The following is a 22,480-nucleotide window of genomic DNA, read 5'->3' on the forward strand; positions in this document are numbered from 1 at the left end:
ATGGAAGGGGCAGACTCAGAGCAAATAAATAAGTAAATGAATAAATAAATAAATAAACAAACAAACAAACAAACAAACAAACAAACAAATAAATAAATAAATAAATAAATACTGGACAAGGAGAAACAAAAACGAAAGGGAAGAAAACAGGAGTCATGGCACCAGTGTTGTGGAAACATGTACCAATACTTGTTCCAGAAAGCCATTAGTGACAGTGGCGGTTTTGTGCGTGTGTGTGTGTGCGTGTGTGTGTGTGCGTATGTGCGTGTGTGCATGAGAGAGAGAAAGAGAGAGAGAGTGGTGTGTGAATGTTTACAGAAAGGGAGAAAAGGGATAGTGAAAGGGTCTAGGAGGTAAAAGCGAGAACACACACAATGTTCTCCCCGGCACTGTCTGTAACTAATGAGGTTGGAGGCTGGGGAGACAGAGTGGAGTCACACACACACACACACACACACACACACACACACACACACACACACACACACACACACACACACACACACACACACACACTGACAATGGTCCTGAGAACACTCTTGGCTCCTTGCCTATACACGCTATTCCGTGCCTTACGCACGCACATCATTAACACATCTCCATTGATTTACCCCAGCCTAATTATTTTGTCACCACAAGCCAGCATTAGATACAGTATCTCATGAAGGATACTAATCACTTAAGTCTCCTCGTAAACATGCAATGAGTAACGACTAGTAACTTGTGAGGGAAAACTAAAGACAAGGCAGCGAGAGAGAGAGGGTGAGACAGAGCGCGCGAGAGAGGGGGGAAGAGGAAGAGGGAGGGAGAGAGTAGGCTAAGCCAGGGTAAGGTAGAGAGCCTGGTTCCTGAAATCTCACAGGTGCTGTGGGAACTCTTTCGTGTGCCTGGATCGTTGTCAATAACCATCGTTACCGGTTGATTACTTACCACCTAGCGACAATATTGGCTAAATTGAAATTTCGACATTTGCTATCTAATTTTGACAACTTAAATTGCTGTATAGCTACTAGTACCTACATATGACCGCGACGTATTCGCTGTTAAATGTCTAACACGAGTTGTCTGCATAATTGACATTCTAACCAATTCTGTCACTCTCATCAATAATCAGAGTTGAGGAGTTTGGGGACTTCATCGAGAGCAAGTGCCGCGCTCGTGCATCTAATCGCTTCCGCTGCCGTTTCAAGTTGTGCGCGCAGGCTCGCAGCCTCAGTCCAGGGCGGAGCGGAGTCATTTGAAGATGCTCTCTTCCGCGACTTCGACATTCTCAAGTTTCATATCTCTACCAAATGCCATCATTATTTCACAGAGGATTACAATTTGATCTAGAAGACCGATTCCAGAAAAGAGTCTCCTCAACGACGACCTAGGCACGGAAGGTAAGCATGGTTTCCGTTGAGAAATTATTGAAACTATCGTTTCAGTCAGCATCAAGTGTTTTGGGTCGAAGATGCCTGTTACAATTAAACTAGCAAAAATATGTTAATGCTTGTGTGACATAAAATGTTTGTTTTATGCTGCCGAATTGTCATTTTAGGGTGTATCACACACAACCCTTTGTTCTTTTCTGTTTTTGTACTTAAAAAAACCCATAAATGTTCTAATAATTCTGACTATTTTTCCAGAATGGATCAATAGACATAGCCTGTCACTTTGTTGACACCACTATGGAAATGTTTTGAATGAAAATGCTGTCATAATTGTGGAAAAAGTATGTTTTAATGTTTAAACAGACTACTATGAAAAGTGATGGCAAATTGATTTAGTGGCAGGTGTGTATATTTTAATGGTTGTTCAGACCAATTTACTGACAACTGTGCAAGTGGCCACAAGTAAAACCACAAGATTGGATCGAAAGCCACAATTGCACAAGTAGGACTCGTAAAAGACTGCAAGTGATTTTATTAGTGCACTTCGGCTCTGTAGGCTACTAAAACCGGCCTCTATAAAGGTTGAGGACCAGTTCAAATTTGACATGATACAAAGGCATGTTGACCTTTATTAAAAATAAATTTTCAAGCCAAAAATTACATTTGAGAACAATTCTGGGCTGAGGTATTCTATGTGATTCCCCAAGAGTAGACTGTGAAAATTACACAGTCCTGTCTGTGTTCACCAATTATCTTTAATGAACAAAAAAAACAGCCTTGTCTTAATTGCGTGGTTACTAATGAACTCAGGTTTAGTGAGTTGTTCCCTCAGCGAACACCCAATAAGTGGGATGACTCTTAGCAGTCTTTGTGGGGTTTCAGATAAATAGGGTGCAAAGGCAGGAAGAGATGGAGCAGAATTTGTCTAATCTGTAGTGGACTGCGGACAACCTTTGCTCTGATCAAGGGCCACGGTGAACCAATGGGACTAAGCTTGATTTAAAAATACATACACAACATATTGTACCTATTTAAAAACACACCCAATATATTGTACCCATTTAAACTAAATCTCCAAGAAAATGGGAACCAATCGAGGAATATATGATAGATTAAATTTGATGACGAATTGGATGTGGAGGGGGGGAAATCCTGTTTTGCATCTGTGTTGCGCACAGAGGTGTACCTTAACCTGGTGCTCTCTTTCTCTTTCTCTCTCTCTCTCTAAATCCTTTATTTCGCCACTGGTCCCACCCTCCACCTCATAACACCTTACACCAACTCAACCTCGTTTGCACTCCTCCATCCAAATCTTCATTTCTCCATTTCTTCTCCTTCGCTCTTTACCATCGCTTTGCCATTTATTTCCTCTGCACAATCTCTCCTCCGCCCCTCTCTCTTTCATTCTCTCTCTCTCTCTCTCTCTCTGGTTTCTCTATATGTCACCCTCTCCCCTAAGTCTTCTTATCTCATCCATAAATTCATCCCATACCCCTCTCCCCGTTGTCTTGTGCTAAACACGTATCTTTGTGTCCAATTCCTTAACAAACCCCACCCATCCACATACCCACACGACCGCCCACACACGACACACACACACCACACACACACACACACACAAACACACGACACACACACACGTCCAACCTTCTCACTTTCCTATCCCCAAACACACCCTCCACTCACCACCCACACACCCATACCATACCACCCCCCCAAAGTGCACGTACACACCCTCTGATCCATCCCCACCCTTTGCATCATCCTACATCCACCCCCACCCCACACACACACGTACACGTACACACACACGCACACGCACACGCACACACACACACACATTATCCCCCCCTCCCTCCTCTTAGTCTTCTCAGTGTGTGTGTTGGCGTAGCGGGCACCGTGGCGGGCACCATTCCGTCCAAAGGGGAGGAGGACTTCCTGTCTCTAGCCGCCTCCCGTCTCTCCCGCCGCAAGCGCGTTATCGGCGCCGGCGTGGGTGTGGCCATGGTGCTGGTGCTGCTGGTCGCCATCCCGCTATTGGTCCACAGCACCAAGGCGGGCGGGGCCGGGGGCCGCGGTGGCAGCGGCCACTACGAGATGCTGGGCAGCTGCAGGACCGTCTGCGACCCCTACACGACCTCCCAGGGTGAGCTCGCTGCCGTCTCCCCCCCGCCCGGAGACTTCATGGGTGGCGGCGGGGGCAGAGGCCGGGGGAAGACGGGGCTCCGGGGCCCGCCGGGCATCCCTGGTCCCCAAGGCCCGCCGGGTCCCCCGGGTGAACCGGGCAAACCAGGCCCCATGGGTCCCCAGGGTCCCGGCCCCGGCGGGTACACGCCCTCGCTCTACAGCCCCAAGATCGCCTTCTACGCCGGCCTGCGGAAGCAGCACGAGAACATGGACGTGCTGAAGTTCGACGACGTGGTGACCAACGTGGGGAACTACTACGAGCCGAGCACGGGCAAGTTCACCTGCCCGCTGCCCGGAATATACTACTTCACATACCACGTCCTCATGCGCGGCGGAGACGGGACCAGCATGTGGGCCGACCTCAAGAAGAACGACAAGGTCAGAGATATACATACGCATGCGCACACACAAACACACACACACACACACACAGAAGAGAGTGTCAAGAAAGTCATCAAACGTGTGTGTATGTGTTTGCATGTGTAGTGTATGTGTGCGTGTGAGTTGGTGTGTCTGTGAAAATTGTCTTTTATCATTAATCCAGTCACCAGCATTTTGACAGACTTGAGGAACGACAAGGAGAGAGAGAGAGAGAGAGAGAGAGAGTGAAAGAGAGATAATTGTATACAGTGACCAGAGAATGAGATGTGAATTAGTCAGAAAATTTGTTTTTCTTAATCATTTTTTCAGTCGTTATCATTACTAAGTGTGTGTGTGTGTGTGTCTGTGTGTCTGTGTGTGTGTCTGTGTGTGTGTTTGTGAGTTCTTGTGGTGTGTTTGTGAAAATATATTTCGTCATTCATTCAGTCATTCTCTGTGTGCTATGTGAGCCGATGTGTGCATTGCACTTAAACCTTTTTGACCCACCATCTAATTGTCAGTAAACTCTTCTCTCTGACTAATTGGGACTTTAATAATTGTCATGTACCGTATGTCCTCATCAAGTAGGCAACACTGTTGGTTGGTGCTTGGACACAGTAGCCAGGCCCTCCTAGTGACGCAACAGCTTCAGCGTTGCTACCAGTCAGGTCAAGAGTCAATGCAAGTACTTTCTGAGTTCCCGCAAATACGGGAACTCCTCCCACTTTGTTGGGTAGCAAACAATCATTAGCAAACCAAGGGAGGCCATTTGCTAAATGCTGTTTGGGAAATGTTAATTGTTATGCTCTTGGTCAGACCAAGTCTCTGAAAGTCGAATCACCTCTGGGGCCAGCAGTGGAGTGGAGTTGGGAGGAGGCCTACAGCCTGGGCTGTGACATGTACAGTAGATAGATGGCGGATGGCGATAGATGGCAGCAACAAGTGTCTTGAGCTTCCTCTGAATAGCCAGTAAACTACGTTAACTGCTTGAGGCCATGCAATCTCACAAAGTCTAAATAAAGGGATAATTACATTACATTACATTACATTACATTAGTTTTTAGCAGATGCCTTTGTTAAAAAGGGACTTACAAGGAACAATTGAAACAAGAGGGTAAGGTACTGTGTACAGTTGCAACACTGATAGCATTGTCCTTCAAAGTGTAAAGAAGTGGACAATGCATTAAAAAGTAGCAAAAAAAGTAAACAAAAGACCTCAAGGTACAGTGTACAGTTGCAAAAATAGCAAATGCAATGCCAAAAACATGTCAGTTTAAGTATGTATCAAATTGATGTATGTATCCAAGTATGTATCCAACACGAAAATTCCTGGATGTCCGAGTGAATGCGCTATTCAGGACCAACCATATACCGTACATACTGTTCACAGCATGAGCTGCTTCTCAATAACCAACCATATTCAACTATATTTGTGTTACTTGGGTGTTTCTGAACTAGCAAATACATCTGAAGGAGTGTTTTCACCCAAAATGTCACAGAACAAAAGTGGGCGCAGAAAAAAAATCCTGTTTGAAGCCGACTTTTTCCTTTTTTATCTGGACATCTGGGGTGAGTTTCTCAAAAGAGAAGTTGTTAGCCTATTAGTAACTTCGGTAGTTGCCAATGGGAAAATGCATTGAAAACAACAAAGTAGCTAATGTAGTAAGCAACTTTGGTTTTGAGAAATTCACCCCTGGTTTGTTGTCCTGCTCTCAGGTCAGACGCTAGGTTGTGCGGGTGTTACCGCAGAAATACACCAGCGGCGACGCGATTCAAGCGACAGAGTGCAGCAGCAAGCGATACGAGCGATTGAGGACACTAGAGTATGTCCGTACAGGCAGAAGGCAAAGCATTCAAGCATTCCCATTGGCTGTGGTCACTGACCTCTATAAAGTCATTGGCTGTCGCGGCTTGTCGCCGAACCGCGTCATAGAAAGTTGAAAAGATTTCAACTTCAAACTGTCACGCTCGTCGCGCAAATCGCTCTAGTCTCCAGAATCGCGTTTGTCGCGCGACTCAATACAAAGTCAATTACTTTCGTCGCTCGACTCGCTCAGATCGCCGCTGGTGTATTTCTGCGGTTAACCTACTCCTTCACGTAGCAAATACGTCATGAAAAATGGCTGAGGAACTTTTATTGTGGGGAAGATGCAATGAGATTGCATTTATGCCTCACCTATGCAAGGGGGCAGCCCCAAATGGCGCCCCAAGGGAGCAGTGAGGCAGGGTTCCTCAGTCATGGAGGAGGATGGGGGAGAGCACTGGTTAATTACTCCCCCTACCAAATTGGGTCTGATATCGAACTGGCCACCTTTGGGCTACAAGTCTGAAGACCTAACCACTTACCCATGACTGCCTGGGTGTTGCTGACCTCCCTGAAAATGAACTGGACTGGAAGAGGCACAGGGTGGCTTTAAATAGTGTGGTGGCAACAGGTTGTGAGAGTGAGATCAATATTAGATACGCAGGGCTGTGGCAGCAGCAGTTGTAATAGTAGCTGCTGCTGTTCACACTGTTGTACATTGTTTATTTCTGTCTCCTTGAAAAGAACAAGGCACAGCACAGCTATCAAGCGATTGTTTCACCTGGCCGTAGAGGACATGCTTCACATCGGACACATAGATTCTGTAGTGAGTTAGCGTTAGCGGGGTGAAAGCAGTTTTTGTTTCTTACCAGTGAGCAAAAACAAACAAACAAAATAAACATGTGCACTGCTGATCTACATATCGCTGCATGACTATTTTGGGTGTCTCTTCATAGGAGGACACTTGCCTCAAATGGCATAGTGTGGTTGTACTGTATGTGTTGTACTTGAATGTGGGGTTTTGGGCAGCAGTAAACCTGTTCTCTTACCGGCACTGCGCGCCACCTGTACATTTTAAACAGTGCTATCTACCTGTGCACACTGCACACCCATCTACTCTCATCCTTGGGTAGCGTTGTACTGTAGCCTCTTACTGCATACAGGCCCGTCAACGGGCCTATTCACTCTTTGCTGAAAACACTCCACCATAACAACATTGCTATCGCAATGCAGAGAGTCTTAAGTGACCGATTAACACGTGGTCGTTCCCATTTTGGTGACAATAAGGTTATAACAGGGGCTCTGCACTAAGAGGTTAATGTGATGTTTTAATGAGATGAGGGAGTGAAACAGTAAGTGAAGAGGGTGAGGAGAAAACTGAAGAAAGATGGAAGGGTATCGATCGATGGACTGATTTGCTTTATAAATCTGGCTGATTGAAGTATTTGGTGGCCAACAGAAACATTATGAAGATTGTTGTTATTTGTGTGATTCAGTACAGCTTTTGCAATGCATCATGCATATCTTGATACACATTTGTGTCTGTATGGTACATGTGTATCAAGATTCCATGCTGTCTTACAGTATACACATCTCACACGCGTGCAGACCTTAAATGGCCGCAATGAAACATCAGTGTGGAACTATACCAGTTACCATGGCATTCCCCACCAGACCAGAGTCCCTGCCGTGCTCCATCTCCCCCCCCCCGGACAGAATATTTTTGCGACCCGCGACCACCCACCAGTCCTGGCCTAGCAATGGATTTTAGCAATATTAGCGGAAAAAAAAACTTTTCAGGGAAAATCTAGCAATATTAATGGACAAAAAAATTATAGTTTGTCTAATATTGCCAGAAATCTATTACATCTACTAACCATACAAGTGAATACTGTTAAAACCAAATTAGGGAATTATGTTAACTGTTAACTGTTATTAACCTATGGATTCGCTCTTTCATGCAATGTCCCTTTTGTCCGCAACCCCCCTTCAGTACCTCCGCGACCCCCCTCATGGGTGCCGACCCCCAGTTTGGGAACCATTGAGCTAGCCGTGTCACAAGTGAAACTTCCCTCAGAGTGCTAATGAGACGTACCAGGAAATGACATTTTCCTGTTTTTGTTTTTGTTTTTTTTTCTTCAACACCTTCATCTCTCCTGCAGCTGCTGAGCATACTGTAGACGAGAGGGTTCATCATATCAGCGTATGGTTATGTTTTGGTTTATCCACACACCAAACCCAGTCATTCGTTCCTGTTGCATGTTTATTTTTTTCCATTCCCATGCTGGCAGGACTTGATTGGGAGCAATACGAGATATTTTAATCTTTTGAAAGACGTTAATTGGCTTAGCTGCAGAAGTTGTTTTGGCATTGGCATCATCGTGAGCTGAGCGCCGCTGTGGAGGAGGAGGAGGAGGAGGAGGGCACGGCTGGAGAGGAGCAGCGATGCCAACGCCAGACAGGAAGCAGGAAGAGCTCCGTCAAACACACGACACACTACATGCAGATCAGATAAGATCACCAGCCGACCACAGCAGACGAGAGAGAGAGAGAGAGAGAGAGAGAGAGAGAGAGAGAGAGAGAGAGAGAGAGAGAGATTGTACTGTAGAGGAGGAGAGAGATAAAGAGAGAAGAGAGGGAATGATGAGAGAACAGGAGAAAGATGGGCGGGTTGGTGGAGTGAGTGAGAGAGAGAGAGAAATAGAGAGAATGAGAGAGAGAGTGAGAGAGAGAAAGAGATGAAAAATAACCTTTTTCTTAAAAAAATGAAAAAATGGACTTGACAAGGCGATGATTTTTCTACAAGCCTTAACTGTCAAGTCCATATAGGAAATATAGGCTACGGAGCTCTGGGTTTCATACAGCTACCCCTCACCCACCCTCTTCCACCACCCAACCCCACCACCACCACCACCACCACCTCACCCACCCTCTTCCACCACCCCCACCACCCCCACCACCCCACCCTCCCACCACCACCACCACCTCACCCACCCTCTTCCACCACCCAACCCCACCACCACCACCAACACCACCTCACCCACCCTCTTCCACCACCCCCACCACCACCACCACCCAACCCTCCCACCACCACCACCACCACCACCTCAACCACCATCTTCCACCCCCCACCCCCACCACCACCACCACCACCACCACCAGCAGCACCTTCCACCACCCCACTTGAATGTCTTGGCATTTCAGATACATTAAATTGACACCAACTAGGACAACTGCTGGTAGTGACTTTTTAGGAACGTTAACGTCGTTTTAGGTTGAACACCAAACCTGCGACAAAATGGTAGCACTTGATGAAAGATGACGGCATGCAGTGGTTCTGGCAAAAAAACAAGAATTAAATAAAAATATGCGCAAGACTACTGGGAGGGGGGGGGGATGTATTAAGAAGAAGGAAGAGGAGGGGGAAGATGGGGAGACGACGGAAAAGAAACTAATTAGTAGCATATTGGGTTGATGAAATATTTAATTGACACTAAAGGACAAGTGGTGGTGACTTTTTACAATGATCAGTGTTGTTTAGACTGAACACCAAACCTGAGACCCCTGTGGTTACTCTGACAAAAAATGCTACTATTGGCACAACAATGCGATGTGATGTGTTCACAATAAGAGAGAAGCTACTTGGTAACATACTGTATTGGGTTAATAAAATATTATGATACCAAAGGACGTGTGATGGTCAGGGATTCTTGAGAGATGGGACAAAACATGTCCGGGAGATAAAACTCATGTTTGTGCTTAAAATGTAATTAAAAATTGCAACAAAATTAGCTGGAATGATAGAAGAAGAAGTTTTGTACACTAAAATATGATTTCATATTTATATAGTTTTATTTTTTTTATTTTACACGTTGCAGTGTGTCATCAGTACCTTCAAAACCCCATGTCCGAAAGCAAGATTTAGAATTTGACAATACCATAATAATTGGTTAAAATGAAATATAACAAACATCATAGCATCTGTCATCAAGTATTTTGGATAATTAATCAAACTACATGTATGTACAATGTTTTATAAACCTTTTTATATACTTTTTAAACTATTGAACATGTGTCCGGACTTTTAGTCAACACCGTAAGATTTTTTTAAAACACAAAAAAATCTACCATTATTGTGGTCAGCTCACACTCTAAGCAGCCTGGTACTACTTCCTGTTTGGTATACATGCCATGGAGACACTGGGTTGTTAAGGTCACATTTAATATTTGATTTTATCAATGCATCTTTAGGAAGACCAAGTATGTCACAACCATAATGTGTCAACACCATAGTGCATACAAATAAGGGTTATTTCAGTATTTTGTATAATAAAAGCTTAGAATAACTTTATTGGCAAGTCCTTAAGTGACTGCTGATGTACCAGATGATTTTTGTTAGAAAATCATATGTTATTATGAAAAGTAGGTTTATTTGTCAACTCCGTAAGAGTCAACTCCATAAGATTTTCTTATGGAGTTGACATGCAAAATCTTATGGAGTTGACAAATTCACCAAAAACTGCTCAATATGCTAATATGATATTCTTTTGAAATGTAGAAACAGGAGGAAAAGTTATTTTAGGATATTATATGTATATTAATGTGCATACAATGCATATAACTACATAATTTTTTCGATATATGGACAAAAATGTTAAAACTAAAATTTAATTCAAAACAAATAAACTTTTCAAAAAGAGAAGCTTAAGAATGTAACAAAACTACAAAATAAACTGTGAAAACAATTTGCACTAAATAGGCTCCAAAAATCAGACCAGTATGTCAACTCCGTCAGTTTTTCTGTCAACTCCGTAAGATTTTCCTCAGCACTTTCAGGTGTTTTTGTAATATTTTTGGGGAAAAGCTAATTTTTTAATCATTTTTTTGTTTGTTTAGGCAATAAAGGGTGATTAGATCTATACCACCATGTATTTTAACCACTTTAGGTGTTTTCCAAAATAAAAGATAAAGTCTGAAAATGCAATTTTTTTTAACTCTGTGTGTTAATAACAGTCTTAAATTAAAATTTAAATATATACATTACACATTACTGTACATCAAGGTAACTAAGTATCATTACAATTCAAATTCAGAACTAAAGATTCTTGTTGGACTATTATAATAATTTAATTATTTACTTTTCTTGTGTCTGACGGAGTTGACGAAAATCTAGGTGTGAAGGTAAACATGTTAATTTGTTAAAAATGCCTTTTTACCTGGAGCCTGTATTTTCACATGCCTGAAAACTACACATCTTTATCTACATGAATATATAACCATCAACAACATATTCTGCATTTTCCAAATCAGGTTTTCAAAACGCGTTTTGTCCCATCTCTCAAGAATCCCTGATGGTGCATTTTGAGGACATTTATATGTAATTTAGGTTGAGAACCAAACCTGAGACTCCCTGTGGTGATTCTGACCAAAAAATATGCTCCTATTGGTTCAACAGTGTGATGTAAGGTATTAATAAAGGTGGGGAGATGATGGAAAAAAATCCTAATTGGTAACATAATGGGTTAATGAAATATTAAATTGAAGAAAAAAAAGTGGTGGGCACTTTTTATAGGACGTTCAGTGTCATTTGGCTGAACACTAATACCCGATGCCTTATAGTGAATCTCATTTTAAAAAAATGTGACTGTTGGCACGACAATGTGTTGTGATGAGTTAGCCACAAGGAGGGGGTTGGGTGGGAAAGAGAATTGGAAGTAGCTAATTGGTAACGTATTGGGTTAATGAAAAATTAAATGGAGTGGGCACTTTTTAGGAAGTTTCATGTCATTTCGGCTGAACACCAAACCTGAGATCCCCTGTAGTGATTCTAACCACAAAACAATTCACCCGATGCTACTGGCACGATGATGTGATGTGATGTCAAGTGGCAACGACGAGGAGGGGTGGGGTGTGGTGGGGGGAAGAGGCAGGAGCTAATTAGTACCATATTGGGTTTGTGATGATCACCTTAAAGCAGGTGCAGCCATACACAGCAGACACGTCTGTCCTGGTCCATCCGCAGTAGCAGCGGTGGCGGCAGCCAGGCACACAGGCACAGGGCCGGCGCTAGGCATAGGCAGACAAGGCCGACGCCTAGGGCATCTAATTTGTTGGGGGGTACTCGAAAGCCCCACAGAATTGGACCCTCAAGTGAAGTAAAGCATTAAACTTTACATTCACAATGATTATTTACTAGAGCAGAGGTGGTCGATTAGACGTACAGCACTGTGTTTACAGATGCCAATTTCTTAATTCCCAAAAAGGAAAGGAGGTGTTAGCCTAGGGCAGCAAATTGACTAGAACGGGCCCTGGGCAGGCAGGCAGGCAGGCAGGCAGGCCGTGCAGTAGAGAGCTGAGCTGAGCTGAGCTGAGCAGAGCAGCGTAGTGCAGTTTACACATCAGTGCAAATAAATAATAAATGTAAAATTGACAGGTTACTCATCCACTCCTTCATTCCCCTGACACTAATTAAAGTCTGAAGGGTGGACAGGAAAGGCATAAAAAAAACGAAACAGGAGCGAAAGAATAGAATAGAAGATGAATCTCCAGGGTGAAGCAGAGGATTTAAAAAACTGATAGAAGGGAAAGGGAAGCAAAAGAAAGATAGAAAGATAGAAAGAAATGCATGGAAAAAAGAATCAGGGTGGAAAAAAAAACAAAAGATGGAAGATTTTTGCTCACTCCCTTCTGGCCTGTTGTGTGTGCGTTTTTTTTTCCGTTGCTCCTCATACAAATCTTTTTTAATAGCGAACGCTCCGCTATGATTCACTTCCCTTCACACAACACTAACCTTCCCTTGTTTGTATGACAGATGTCTGTCTCTGTGGTTGGGAGTGTGTGTGTGTGTGTGTGTGTGTGTGTGTGTGTGTGTGTGTGTGTGTGTGTGTGTGTGTGTGTGTGTGTGTGTGTGTGTGTGTGTGTGCGCGCACGTTCACTCGCTTGAGTGTGTAAGTGGTTGAGTATGTGTTTTGTGCGCACCACTATGTATGTGTATGTGCATTCATGTGTGTGTGTGTGTGCCCGCCACTCGTCTGTGTGCGTGTGTGTGTGTGTGTGTCTGTGTGTGTGTGTGTGTGTGTGTCTGTGTGTGTGTGTGTGTGTGTGTGTGCATTCATGTGTGTGTGTCTGTGTGGCGTGCACAGCTGGCAGATGCGAGGGGATCAAAGTAAAAGCACACTTAACACAGCCTGTGGCTGCCTAGTATGGCAGTCTTGTATATTGTCATTCAAGTCCTCTCTTCCTGTTAAATCATTCATAATGCCTAGATTGGATCCCCCCCGCTCGCCAAACCCCCGACGCCCTTCCCCTGCATGTTCATTGATTGGCCATTAATTATTTTTTCATTCAACTTAATTATTTAACCCACCCCGTCCAGGTCCATCTTCTGCGTGCCGCGTCGCGTCAGGTGGGCCTCACTTTGGCAGCCTTGATGGGCTGCAGATATGAAATATATCCCCCCGCAAGAACCCGCAAGCCCCACGAGGCCCTCGCAGCCTGCCGAGGCCGAGGCTGACTGCTCTACTGCGACAAAAAAAAAAAAGAAAAAAAAAAGAGAGAGGGGAGAGGAGATGAGGGGAGAGGAGATGAGGGGAGAGGAGAAAGGAGAGCAGTGGAGGGAAATGTATGGCTGCAAAATGTGAAAACCACGTAAGGGGCTTCTTCAGCTCACTACTGCTCTCTATTCTGTAGAATAGTTTAGGAATGCACCAACAGGGTCTTAACCAGGGCTCAAACGGCTAAGGCACAGTACTGTTACAGCAGGGACCTGGGTTTGATTCCGGCCCGAGGTCATCCCCCCATCTCTCTCCCCCAAACATTTCCTGTTTCCTCTTCGCTGTAGCTATCAAATAAACAAATGTATTTATTTATTTATATGTACATGGGGAATGCCTCTTGAGATGCAACCTCTCATTTTCAGTAGGGTCCCCAATGTAATAGAAAGCCTTTTTAAAAAAAAGAAGCTCAGTGCTAGGAGCAAAGAGCCCGGGGCTATACCAATGTCAGGGTGGTAGTTGGTTGTGTGGTTTGTTTGTGGTATTTAGAAACGGGTCGCTTTGTGTTTGTTTGTTTGTTCGTTTGTTGTTATGGGGCTTCGAGAGAATTCAAAACGAAGGCAGACACGTTGGTAGGTTGGAGGGTGTTTGTGTTGGCTCGTGGGCCGCAGCCATCGTTTGATGAATACAAATAAAAAGTGCTGAGGGCTAAATTGGAATGGAGGTCTTTAACTAAGTGGCTTTGCAGTGGAGTGCTACTACTACTACTGCTGCTGCTTTGGAGTGAGTGAAGATTGTTTCTTGGCATTCACTCTCTATTTAACTCTCTGCTGGCACTTTATAAGCCTTTAATCTTTTGTGTTGTAGTGATTATTCAGGTTAATACATTTAACTGACTGATATCGGTGCCAAATTCAGATAATCATCTCCTCATAGTATTTCTTAATAGCGCTGATTTTAAATGTTCCTTTTCCATGAATGAAAAGCCTACAGCCATTTGGTGAGAAGATGTTTTAGAAAAATCGATGTTGCAATGTATTCCTGAATAAATTAATGCTGTAATCTTTAGGAAATTAATGCTGATTTTGCAAGTGAATCAGTGGATCTATGTGTTATATAATCTGTGGTTGGCTTGGTGTAATACAGTGTAGTAGAGGGCTGTATTCTTTGAACCAGAAGATCACTCTTTAGTAAGTAGATCAGGTCTGTTCGTTAGCCTGTCACCTTGCCCAATTAAGCCACTTGTAACACTGTAAGGCTAACTCAGACGGCCATGTGCAGTTTATGCAGGGGGAGTTTGGTGTGTGTGTGTGTGTGTGTGTGTGTGTGTGTGTGTGTGTGTGTGTGTGTGTGTGTGTGTGTGTGTGTGTGTGTGTGTGTGTGTGTGTGTGTTTGTGTCCGTGTGTGTGAAGGGTTGATGGTGGTAGTGGTGGAGGACACGAGTGAGGGACTGGAGGGGTGGTGATTTTGGAGGGAGGGGGTGGATGCGGAGACACAGGGTGCTCCTATCGTAGGCAGTCTGCAGTGGAGTAAAGTTGGGGGGGGCACACAGTGTGTAGGTCGGTGGAGAGCTGGGTGGGGGAGGGGGATTGTGTGCTGTGTACGGAGATGTGGGGTTTTCCTGCCACCCCATGATTGGGTAGGGAGTCAGCATTGGCGTAAAGGGGCTCGGGGGTGGGGGGTGTATGCACAGTAAGTGTGTGGGTAATAGAGGTCTAGTGGGTGGTTATTTTGGCAGGGGGGGGGGTGTTGTAGACAGTCACCCCATGATCAGATTGGGAGTCAGCGTCTTCGTGAAGGTGATGGCGGTGGGGTGTTTATGTGCAGTGGGTGGTTACTTGAGGAGGGACAGTTTGGAAACTAGGGCTGTTCCTGACGCCCATGATCGGATTGAGAGTCAGCATCTGCGTGAGGGGGGGTTGCACACAGCAGAGGAGAGTTTGATGCGGTGTGTGGAGGGGGTTGGTTTGTGGGTGTTCAGAGACTGGGGGTGTTCCTGTCACCCCATGATGGGATAGGGAGTCTGCGTCTGTCTGAAGGGAGGTGGGATAGGGAGGGTTACGCCACCAGGGGCCTTTTTTTTTCGGAGGGAGGGGATGACAGTGAAGGGAGAAGGGAAGGCAGAGAGGGAGGCCGAGGCAGACAGGCCGGCTGACAGTAAGATCAGGGCAGCAGAGGAAGATAGATGGCTTAATACAGCCACACAGACACAGGGCTACTGGGAGACAGACACCAGCGCTGAGAGACGAGGCGATGGAGCAGTGGTTCTCAACCTCTTTTGAACGAACACCCCCTTTACCTCACATAAGCCTGCCAGTGCCCTATTTTTTCTTACCTCATAATAAGCCTGCCAACGCCCCTTTTACCTCTGCAAAAGCCTTCCAACACTCCTCCCCCTTAGTATTAAGAATAAAATAAACCCCTCAATTGAGTGTGCCCCGTCTTAGCTATCTCTTTCTCAATGACCCCCAAGAACTCTCTACAATGCCCCCTGGGGGGCTGTAGAACCCATGTTGAGAAACGCTACGATGGACAGACACCAGCACTGAGACACAAGGAGCTAGAGAGACACCAGCGCTGAGAGAAGAGACTGTGGGGAGACCAGGCAGGCCAGCAACTGGTGTGCATTCACACACAAGGACCGTGCACACACATGGCAGCGCGCACACACATGGCAGCGCGCACACAGATGGCAACGCGCACACACACACACACACACACACACACACACACACACACACACACACACACACACACACACACAAACACACACACACACACAGTGCACATACCAGTAATGGCAGCACACGTGATGGCAGCACACACATACAGTACGTGCATGCACAATTGCCGCAGACACACACACATACACACATACACAGACACACGTGAGGGGTGCAATGAGCGCGGTGTCTGTAAGACAGATGGAGCGCCTCAGAGTGTGGCATGTTGTGTCACGGCCAGACAGGTTAACAAGCCACCAACGCAACGCAGGCACACGATAATGGAGGCGGTGGACAATCACCTCCTCACACACACACACACACACACACACACACACACACACACACACACACACACACACACACACACACACACACACACACACACACACACACACACACACACACACACACACACACACCATTCCACACTGTTGCACACTCCAACGCACACCATGTTAAACAGCAATGGACACTCACTCAGAACTCGCAACGTACCGCACCACACTGCACCACACCACACTATACTGCACCTCACTGTACTCTAGTACACCACACCACACCACAGCGCCCGACATGCGACATACAATGTAGAGGGAGGAGGGGTCTTCTTAACAAAACGCCACATTTGTTTACCAGCTTGTTTCATGATTCGGAGAGCAATTGAGCACTAATTAATTGGGTGGGGGCGGTGGGGGCAACACTGCGTTAGCTACAGTAGAGCAGAGCAGCACAGTATGGTGCTGTGTGGTGGTGTCTGGTGGTTGCTGTGTGTGCGGTGCTGTGTGGTGGTGTCTGGGTTGGGGGGTGTTGGGGGGGGGTTGCTGTGTGTGCGGTGCTGTGTGGTGGTGCACGGTAGTGGGGGGCGGGGGGTGCGGATGTTGCTGTGTGTGTGGTGGTGGGTGGGGGTGGGGGTGTTGGGGGGGAGTGTTGCTGTGTGTGCGGTGCTGTGTGGGGGGGCCTGGGGGGGGGGGGGGGGGGTTGCTGTACGGTCGTGTGTGTGGTGCCAGGTGTGGTCTCATTACACATGCAGCCCCACCTGGCAGGGGGAAGCACTACAGTACGCCACTACACTACACTGCTGCTGCCACATCTACACCCCATCTGGAAGAAGCATGTTTCCTTTCCTTTCCTGTCCTTTCCTTCCCCTCCCCCCAACCCCCCACCCCTCTCTCTTTCTCCTCTCTCTCTCACTTTAACTGTCTCTCTCTGTCTCTCTCTCTCTTCATTTCTCTTCCTCTCTCTCTCTCTCTCTCTCTCTCTCTCTCTCTCTCTCTCTCTCTCTCTCTCTCTCTCTCTCCCTCTCTCTTTTCCTCTCTCTTTCTCTCTTTCTCTCCCCTCTCATCTGTGGTGGGCCGCTGATGCCTAGTGAAGGCTGCTCTCACGAGACAGCCAGGCGCTGGACAGATTTCCTTAAGGCCTCAGGTTTTAAAGCAGCCCTTTACTGTAGATGGAGAGAGAGAGGGTGGGGATGGAGGGATGGAGGGGTAGAGGGAATAGAGAGATGGATGGAACTGGACGGAGAAAGATGAGGCAGAGAGAGGGGTAGTAGAAGGGTAGACAGATAAGAGAGAGGAAGAGGAGCTGTGGAGAGAGAGATATATGCAGAGAGACAAAGAGAGAGGAGTGGAGAGAGAGAAAAGTGAAAAAGATAGAGGGAGAGAAATAGGTGTAGAGTGGCAGAGAAACAGAAGGAGAGGGAAAAAGGTAGATAGAGGACGAGAAGAAGAGAAAATGGCCCCGTCTCCGTCTCGTCTCCGTGGCGCGCCCTGGAGAGTTGTCAGGGCTCCATGTTCCTGCCATAGGCTCTTAATCCTTCGCCTTCCAGCCAAATCCCCCTCTTCTTCAATGCCTGTCGGCACGGCATGACAAAATAGACGAGAGGAGAGGAGAAGAGAAGAGAAGAGAAGAGAGGAGGAGAGGAGGAGGGGAGAGGAGAGGAGAGGAGGAGGGGAGAGGAGGAGAGGAGAAGAGAGGAGAAGAGGAGGGTAGAGGAGAGGGCAGAGGAGAAGAGGAGAGGAGAGGAGAAGAGGGGGGGAGGGGAGAGGAGACGCGATAGGAGAGGAGAAGAGGAGGGCAGAGGAGGAGAGGAGAGGAGAGGAGAAGAAGAGGGTAGAGGAGAGGGGAGAGGAGAGGAGAGAGGAGAAGAGGAGAGGAGAGGAGAAGAGGGGGGGATAGGAGATGCAATAGGAGAGGAGAAGAGGAGAGGAGAAGAGGGGGGGGGTAGAGGAGACGCGATAGGAGAGGAGAAGAGAGGAGAGGAGAGGAGACGCGATAGGAGAGGAGAAGAGGAGGGGAGAGGAGGAGAGGAGAGGAGAGGAGACGCGATAGGAGAGGAGAAGAGAGGGGAGGCACTCACGGTCTGTCCTGCCCTTTTTACTTGGCCAGGCAGGCAGGAGCTGAGCGATGTGATGGTGTCGAAAGCTCTGGTTTCTGTCACCAGATGGGTTTATCAGGAGCTGGTGTTGATGTCCAACCGCCCTATTAGGAGATGAGATAGCAGCACTGCTCTGCAAACTGATCTGCTGTATGGCACGAGTGACGACATGAGGGGTGACTGAGAGATAAAGCTTATATCATAACGGTGTTGGAGTGTCTGTGTGTGTGTGTGTGTGTGTGTGTGTGTGTGTGTGTGTGTGTGTGTGTGTGTGTGTGTGTGTGTGTGTGTGTGTGTGTGTGTGTGTGTGTGTGTGTGTGTGTGTGTGTGTGTGTGTGTGTGTGTGTGTGTGTGTGTGTGTGTGTGTAGTCTGTGGTGAGGATTTAAAATAATTTCTGCTGGTGTATGTCAGTATGTCATGAGTGTGTCACTGAAAGGGTGAGTGGTGTAGGAGCTTATCTGATAAAGCGTAACATAACGTGATGGAGAGCAGGTACGTTGTGTGTGTGTGTGTGCGCGTGTGTGTGTGCGTGTGTGTGTGTGTGTGTGTGTGTGTGTGTGTGTGTGTGTGTGTGTGTGTGTGTGTGTGTGTGTGTGTGTGTGTGTGTGTGCCTGCGCGTGCCTGTGTGCGTGCTTTACATGTGTGGATGTGTGTGTGATGGCGATGTAAAATAATTTATGTGTGTGTGAGAGAGTGAGAGAGAGAGAGAGAGAGAGAGACAGAGAGAGAGAGAGAGAGAGAGAGAGAGAAAGAGAGAGACAGACAGACAGACAGACAGACAGAAATAGAGAGAGAGAGAGTCTCCTTTGTGGGGAGGGGAAAGTGCGATAATTTCTGGTCAGAGCCCGGCCCTTTACTGCGAGACGATTCTGCATCCATAAATTGTCGGAAAAATAAACTGCAGCGGCATAATACTCACCGCTCACGTTGCAACGCGTAAAGAAAAAAAAAAAGAAAACCACACACAAACACACACACACACACAGGCGGGCAAAAGATTAGTGATGTATTTATAATTGCCTAAGTCTCATCCTCCTCCCCTCAATATTTAATGGAGCTCGAGTCTCCATATTACCATTAATTAATTCAATGTATTGCCCACTCAATTTCGGCGTGACAGAATCAGTGACACATGCTGAGAAATGGGGCGGCTCTGTGCTGGATGGGGCCGACGGTGTATCAGGCTGCCTCCTCTCGCTGAGCCGTGCGTTGCTGCGCGGTGCTGCCTGCCTGCCACGGCTAAAATGAATTAATTACCTGACATTACAGGGAGGTTAGCTTGCCAGTGCTCACCGCACGCGAATTACTTCATAACTGTGTCCCGCTCTTCCGCTCTCTTGCCTTGCTTCCTCGATCTCGATCTTGGTCCCCCCCCCTCTCTCTTCTTCATTTTCTCTCTATCTCCCTCTCTTTCTTGGGCCTGGGCCAACATGGGTTGAATAAGGAGAAGTCAATACTGTCATTACAGAGCACCCGATGATTTATGCAGCGAACCTCAGTGTCTTGTCGTCTGTCTATGTATCTTTCTATTGGCCACCTCAGTGTCTTGTGTGCGTATGTTTTATCAATGCCAGTCTTTTCTTCTGTGTATGTTTCATCAATGCCACAGTCTTGTCGCACATGTACAGTATGCTTCTATTGTCCACCTTGGTGTCTTTCTTGTCGTCTGTGCGTATGTTTTTATTGTCTGCCACGTCTCGAGTCTCAATATCAGTCTACGCACTAGTGCAGTATGTCTATCATCTGCCACAGTGTCTCGACATCTGTCTACATATCCAAGTGAATGAAGGATGAATCACCGCACGCTGGTATCTTTGCTGGTAGTTTATTTGGTGAACAACGCGTTTCGCTGTTCGCTACTCTGAGTGAACTTGATGAAGCAATAGTGAAACGCGTTGTTCACCAAATAAACTACCAGCAAAGACACTAGTGTGTGGTGATTCATCCTTCATTCACTTGGATTACTTTTACTGCACATCACCAGCACCTGGACAGTGGTTGTGCATAGGGACGTTACTTTGAGATCTGTCTACATATGTTTGTATCATCGGTGTTGTGTCTTGGCGTCTGTCTGCATATGTTTCTATCATCTGATACATGTTACTATCATATATTCCCAGTGCCTTGTTGTCTTTATGTTTCTGCCCTCCATTCCCAGTGCTCTGTTGTCTGTCTATAGGTTTATATTGTCCACCTCTGCCTCAGGTACAATCACATGGAGGTTACACAGTGCTTATACTGTAGAACTTTGGTATGAGTCAACTGTCGAGGAACAGTTGTCCCTATAACTGATCTACAGTATAAGCGTGTGTGGAAATTGTTAAATGGTGTGTGTGTGTGTGTGTGAATAGAGAGATGGATAGGCGCGTTTAAGGATTATTGCAGTGCCAGTTGTAATGATGAGCCGTTGTCAGAGTCTGTTCTTTAATGCTAATCGGCTGGCTGTGTGATTTATAGGCAGACGTGAAGAATAGTTACGCCAAACCCTCCCGTCACTGTGCCTCTCTCTCTCTCTCTCTCTCTCTCTCTCTCTCTCTCTCTCTCTCTCTCTCTCTCTCTCTCTCTCTCTCTCTCTCCCCCCCTCTCTCTAGTTACACCAAACTCCTCCGTCAGTGTTTCTTTCTCTCCCTCTTGCTCCTCTCTCTCTCTCTCTCTCTCTCTCTCTCTCTGTCTCTGTCTCTCTCTCTCTCTCTCTCTCTCTCTCTCTCTCTCTCTCTGTCTGTCTCTCTCTCTCTCTCTCTCTCTTTTAAACCACACTCTTTCCCTCCTCCTTCTCCATTAATGTGTTTGCTTGCTGTTAATCTCACAATTGATGGTCCCCAAAGCTCGCTGGTGTATTGCTCTCCCCACCCCTGGCAGCGCTTGCACTCCCCTTGGAATACATCGCTCATTGTTTTTTATTTCAGTTATATATACATGCATTTTTATTTTGACATCTCTTTCAATTAATCGCTACCCCCTTTTTTTCGATGCCCTTCCTTGATATTTTTCCTCCTTCTTTCTCTGTTCTCATTTCTCCTTTTCTTTTTCCTCCTCCAGCTGTCATAGGCTCTTTTAATAGATCAGGGAAAGGTCAGGCTCTCTCGCACGGCGGTTTTGAAAATGCCATAGCCTGTCAGTTAATGACCCGCACCTGTAGTAATGAACGCCTTCCCAGAAAGATCCCCTTTAACAGGTCGGGTCGCTAAATAATAATAGGCCAGAGTGGTCACTCACCCAGGGTTAATTGTGGGTGTAATGGACATATATGAAATGTAACTACTACTGGTTATTAAAATGATTACAGAGTTTTCAACTCTGATTTCCAGCCCTTCATTTTACTCACTAAGGACTGCGTGTAGCCATTGAGGAACTAACACTTGTCGTCATAGTGATAGAACCTAACCTGACTCTGGCCAGATGAATGCGGTCTGCCTTGCTCCACGAACATCTATCTGGAGCTACTATAGATGTAGGTCTCCCAAGGTGTGGTTTTATCAAATAAAACTCCTTGCATGTGATTGGGGAAACACTTGATATACAAGGAATACACTCTGATATTTTTAATGTGCTGCTAAACTACTCACAGATTCAAAAATATAGTTAAAATGACAGAATCATGAATAATGTTGACCACTTGAGCAGCTGTTGTTGCTGCAACAACTGTCACGTTTCATTTATTTCCCCCTTCTCCAATTTTGACAACGCCCCGTACTCTGAAAATCCCTCTGACTGGTTCTTCTGCATTTTGGTTTGGGAGCAGGATAAATACAAAGGTCCTCCAGACCCTCGTGTGAGCTCACAAGGCTGAGTGGCAATACACAAGGGTCAGGTTTGATATAAACTTCCAGAGAAAAAAAATAAAACACCCTCAAAAGTAAAGAGCTAATAAACCATAATGATGACAATGCTTACACAACACGACAGCTAATATGCTACGAGCCAAATAAATGCTATTAAGTCGCTCGTTAACAATCAAGACAAATCAGAGATGGAGCAATTAAACCCAATAAAACTTTGCCGTGTTGTCGGCGGAGGCAGGGCTGGACTGGTAATCTGGCATACAGGGCATTCTCCCGGTGGGCCGACAGTCCACAGTGCTTTTAAACATCTTTTTAAAAATAGTTATCCATGGAGACCGGCCCACAATTTAGATGGAGTAGCCCATTGGTGCATCCTTAAT

General features: G+C 46.0%; 1 protein-coding gene across 1 annotated transcript in view; it reads left to right on the top strand.

Annotated features, from left to right (window-relative positions):
* Positions 1–3,356: 3,356 nt before the first annotated feature.
* The window catches only part of c1ql4a (complement component 1, q subcomponent-like 4), a 47,701-nt gene continuing 28,577 nt past the window's right edge, over positions 3,357–22,480 (top strand). Inside the window, exon 1 of the mRNA XM_063208205.1 lies at positions 3,357–3,938. Coding sequence (XP_063064275.1) covers positions 3,378–3,938 — 561 coding nt within the window. The 5' untranslated portion in view covers positions 3,357–3,377. The remainder of the gene's footprint in view (positions 3,939–22,480) is intronic.

Source organism: Engraulis encrasicolus, chromosome 10, assembly GCF_034702125.1.
Source record: "Engraulis encrasicolus isolate BLACKSEA-1 chromosome 10, IST_EnEncr_1.0, whole genome shotgun sequence".
NCBI lineage: Eukaryota > Metazoa > Chordata > Actinopteri > Clupeiformes > Engraulidae > Engraulis > Engraulis encrasicolus.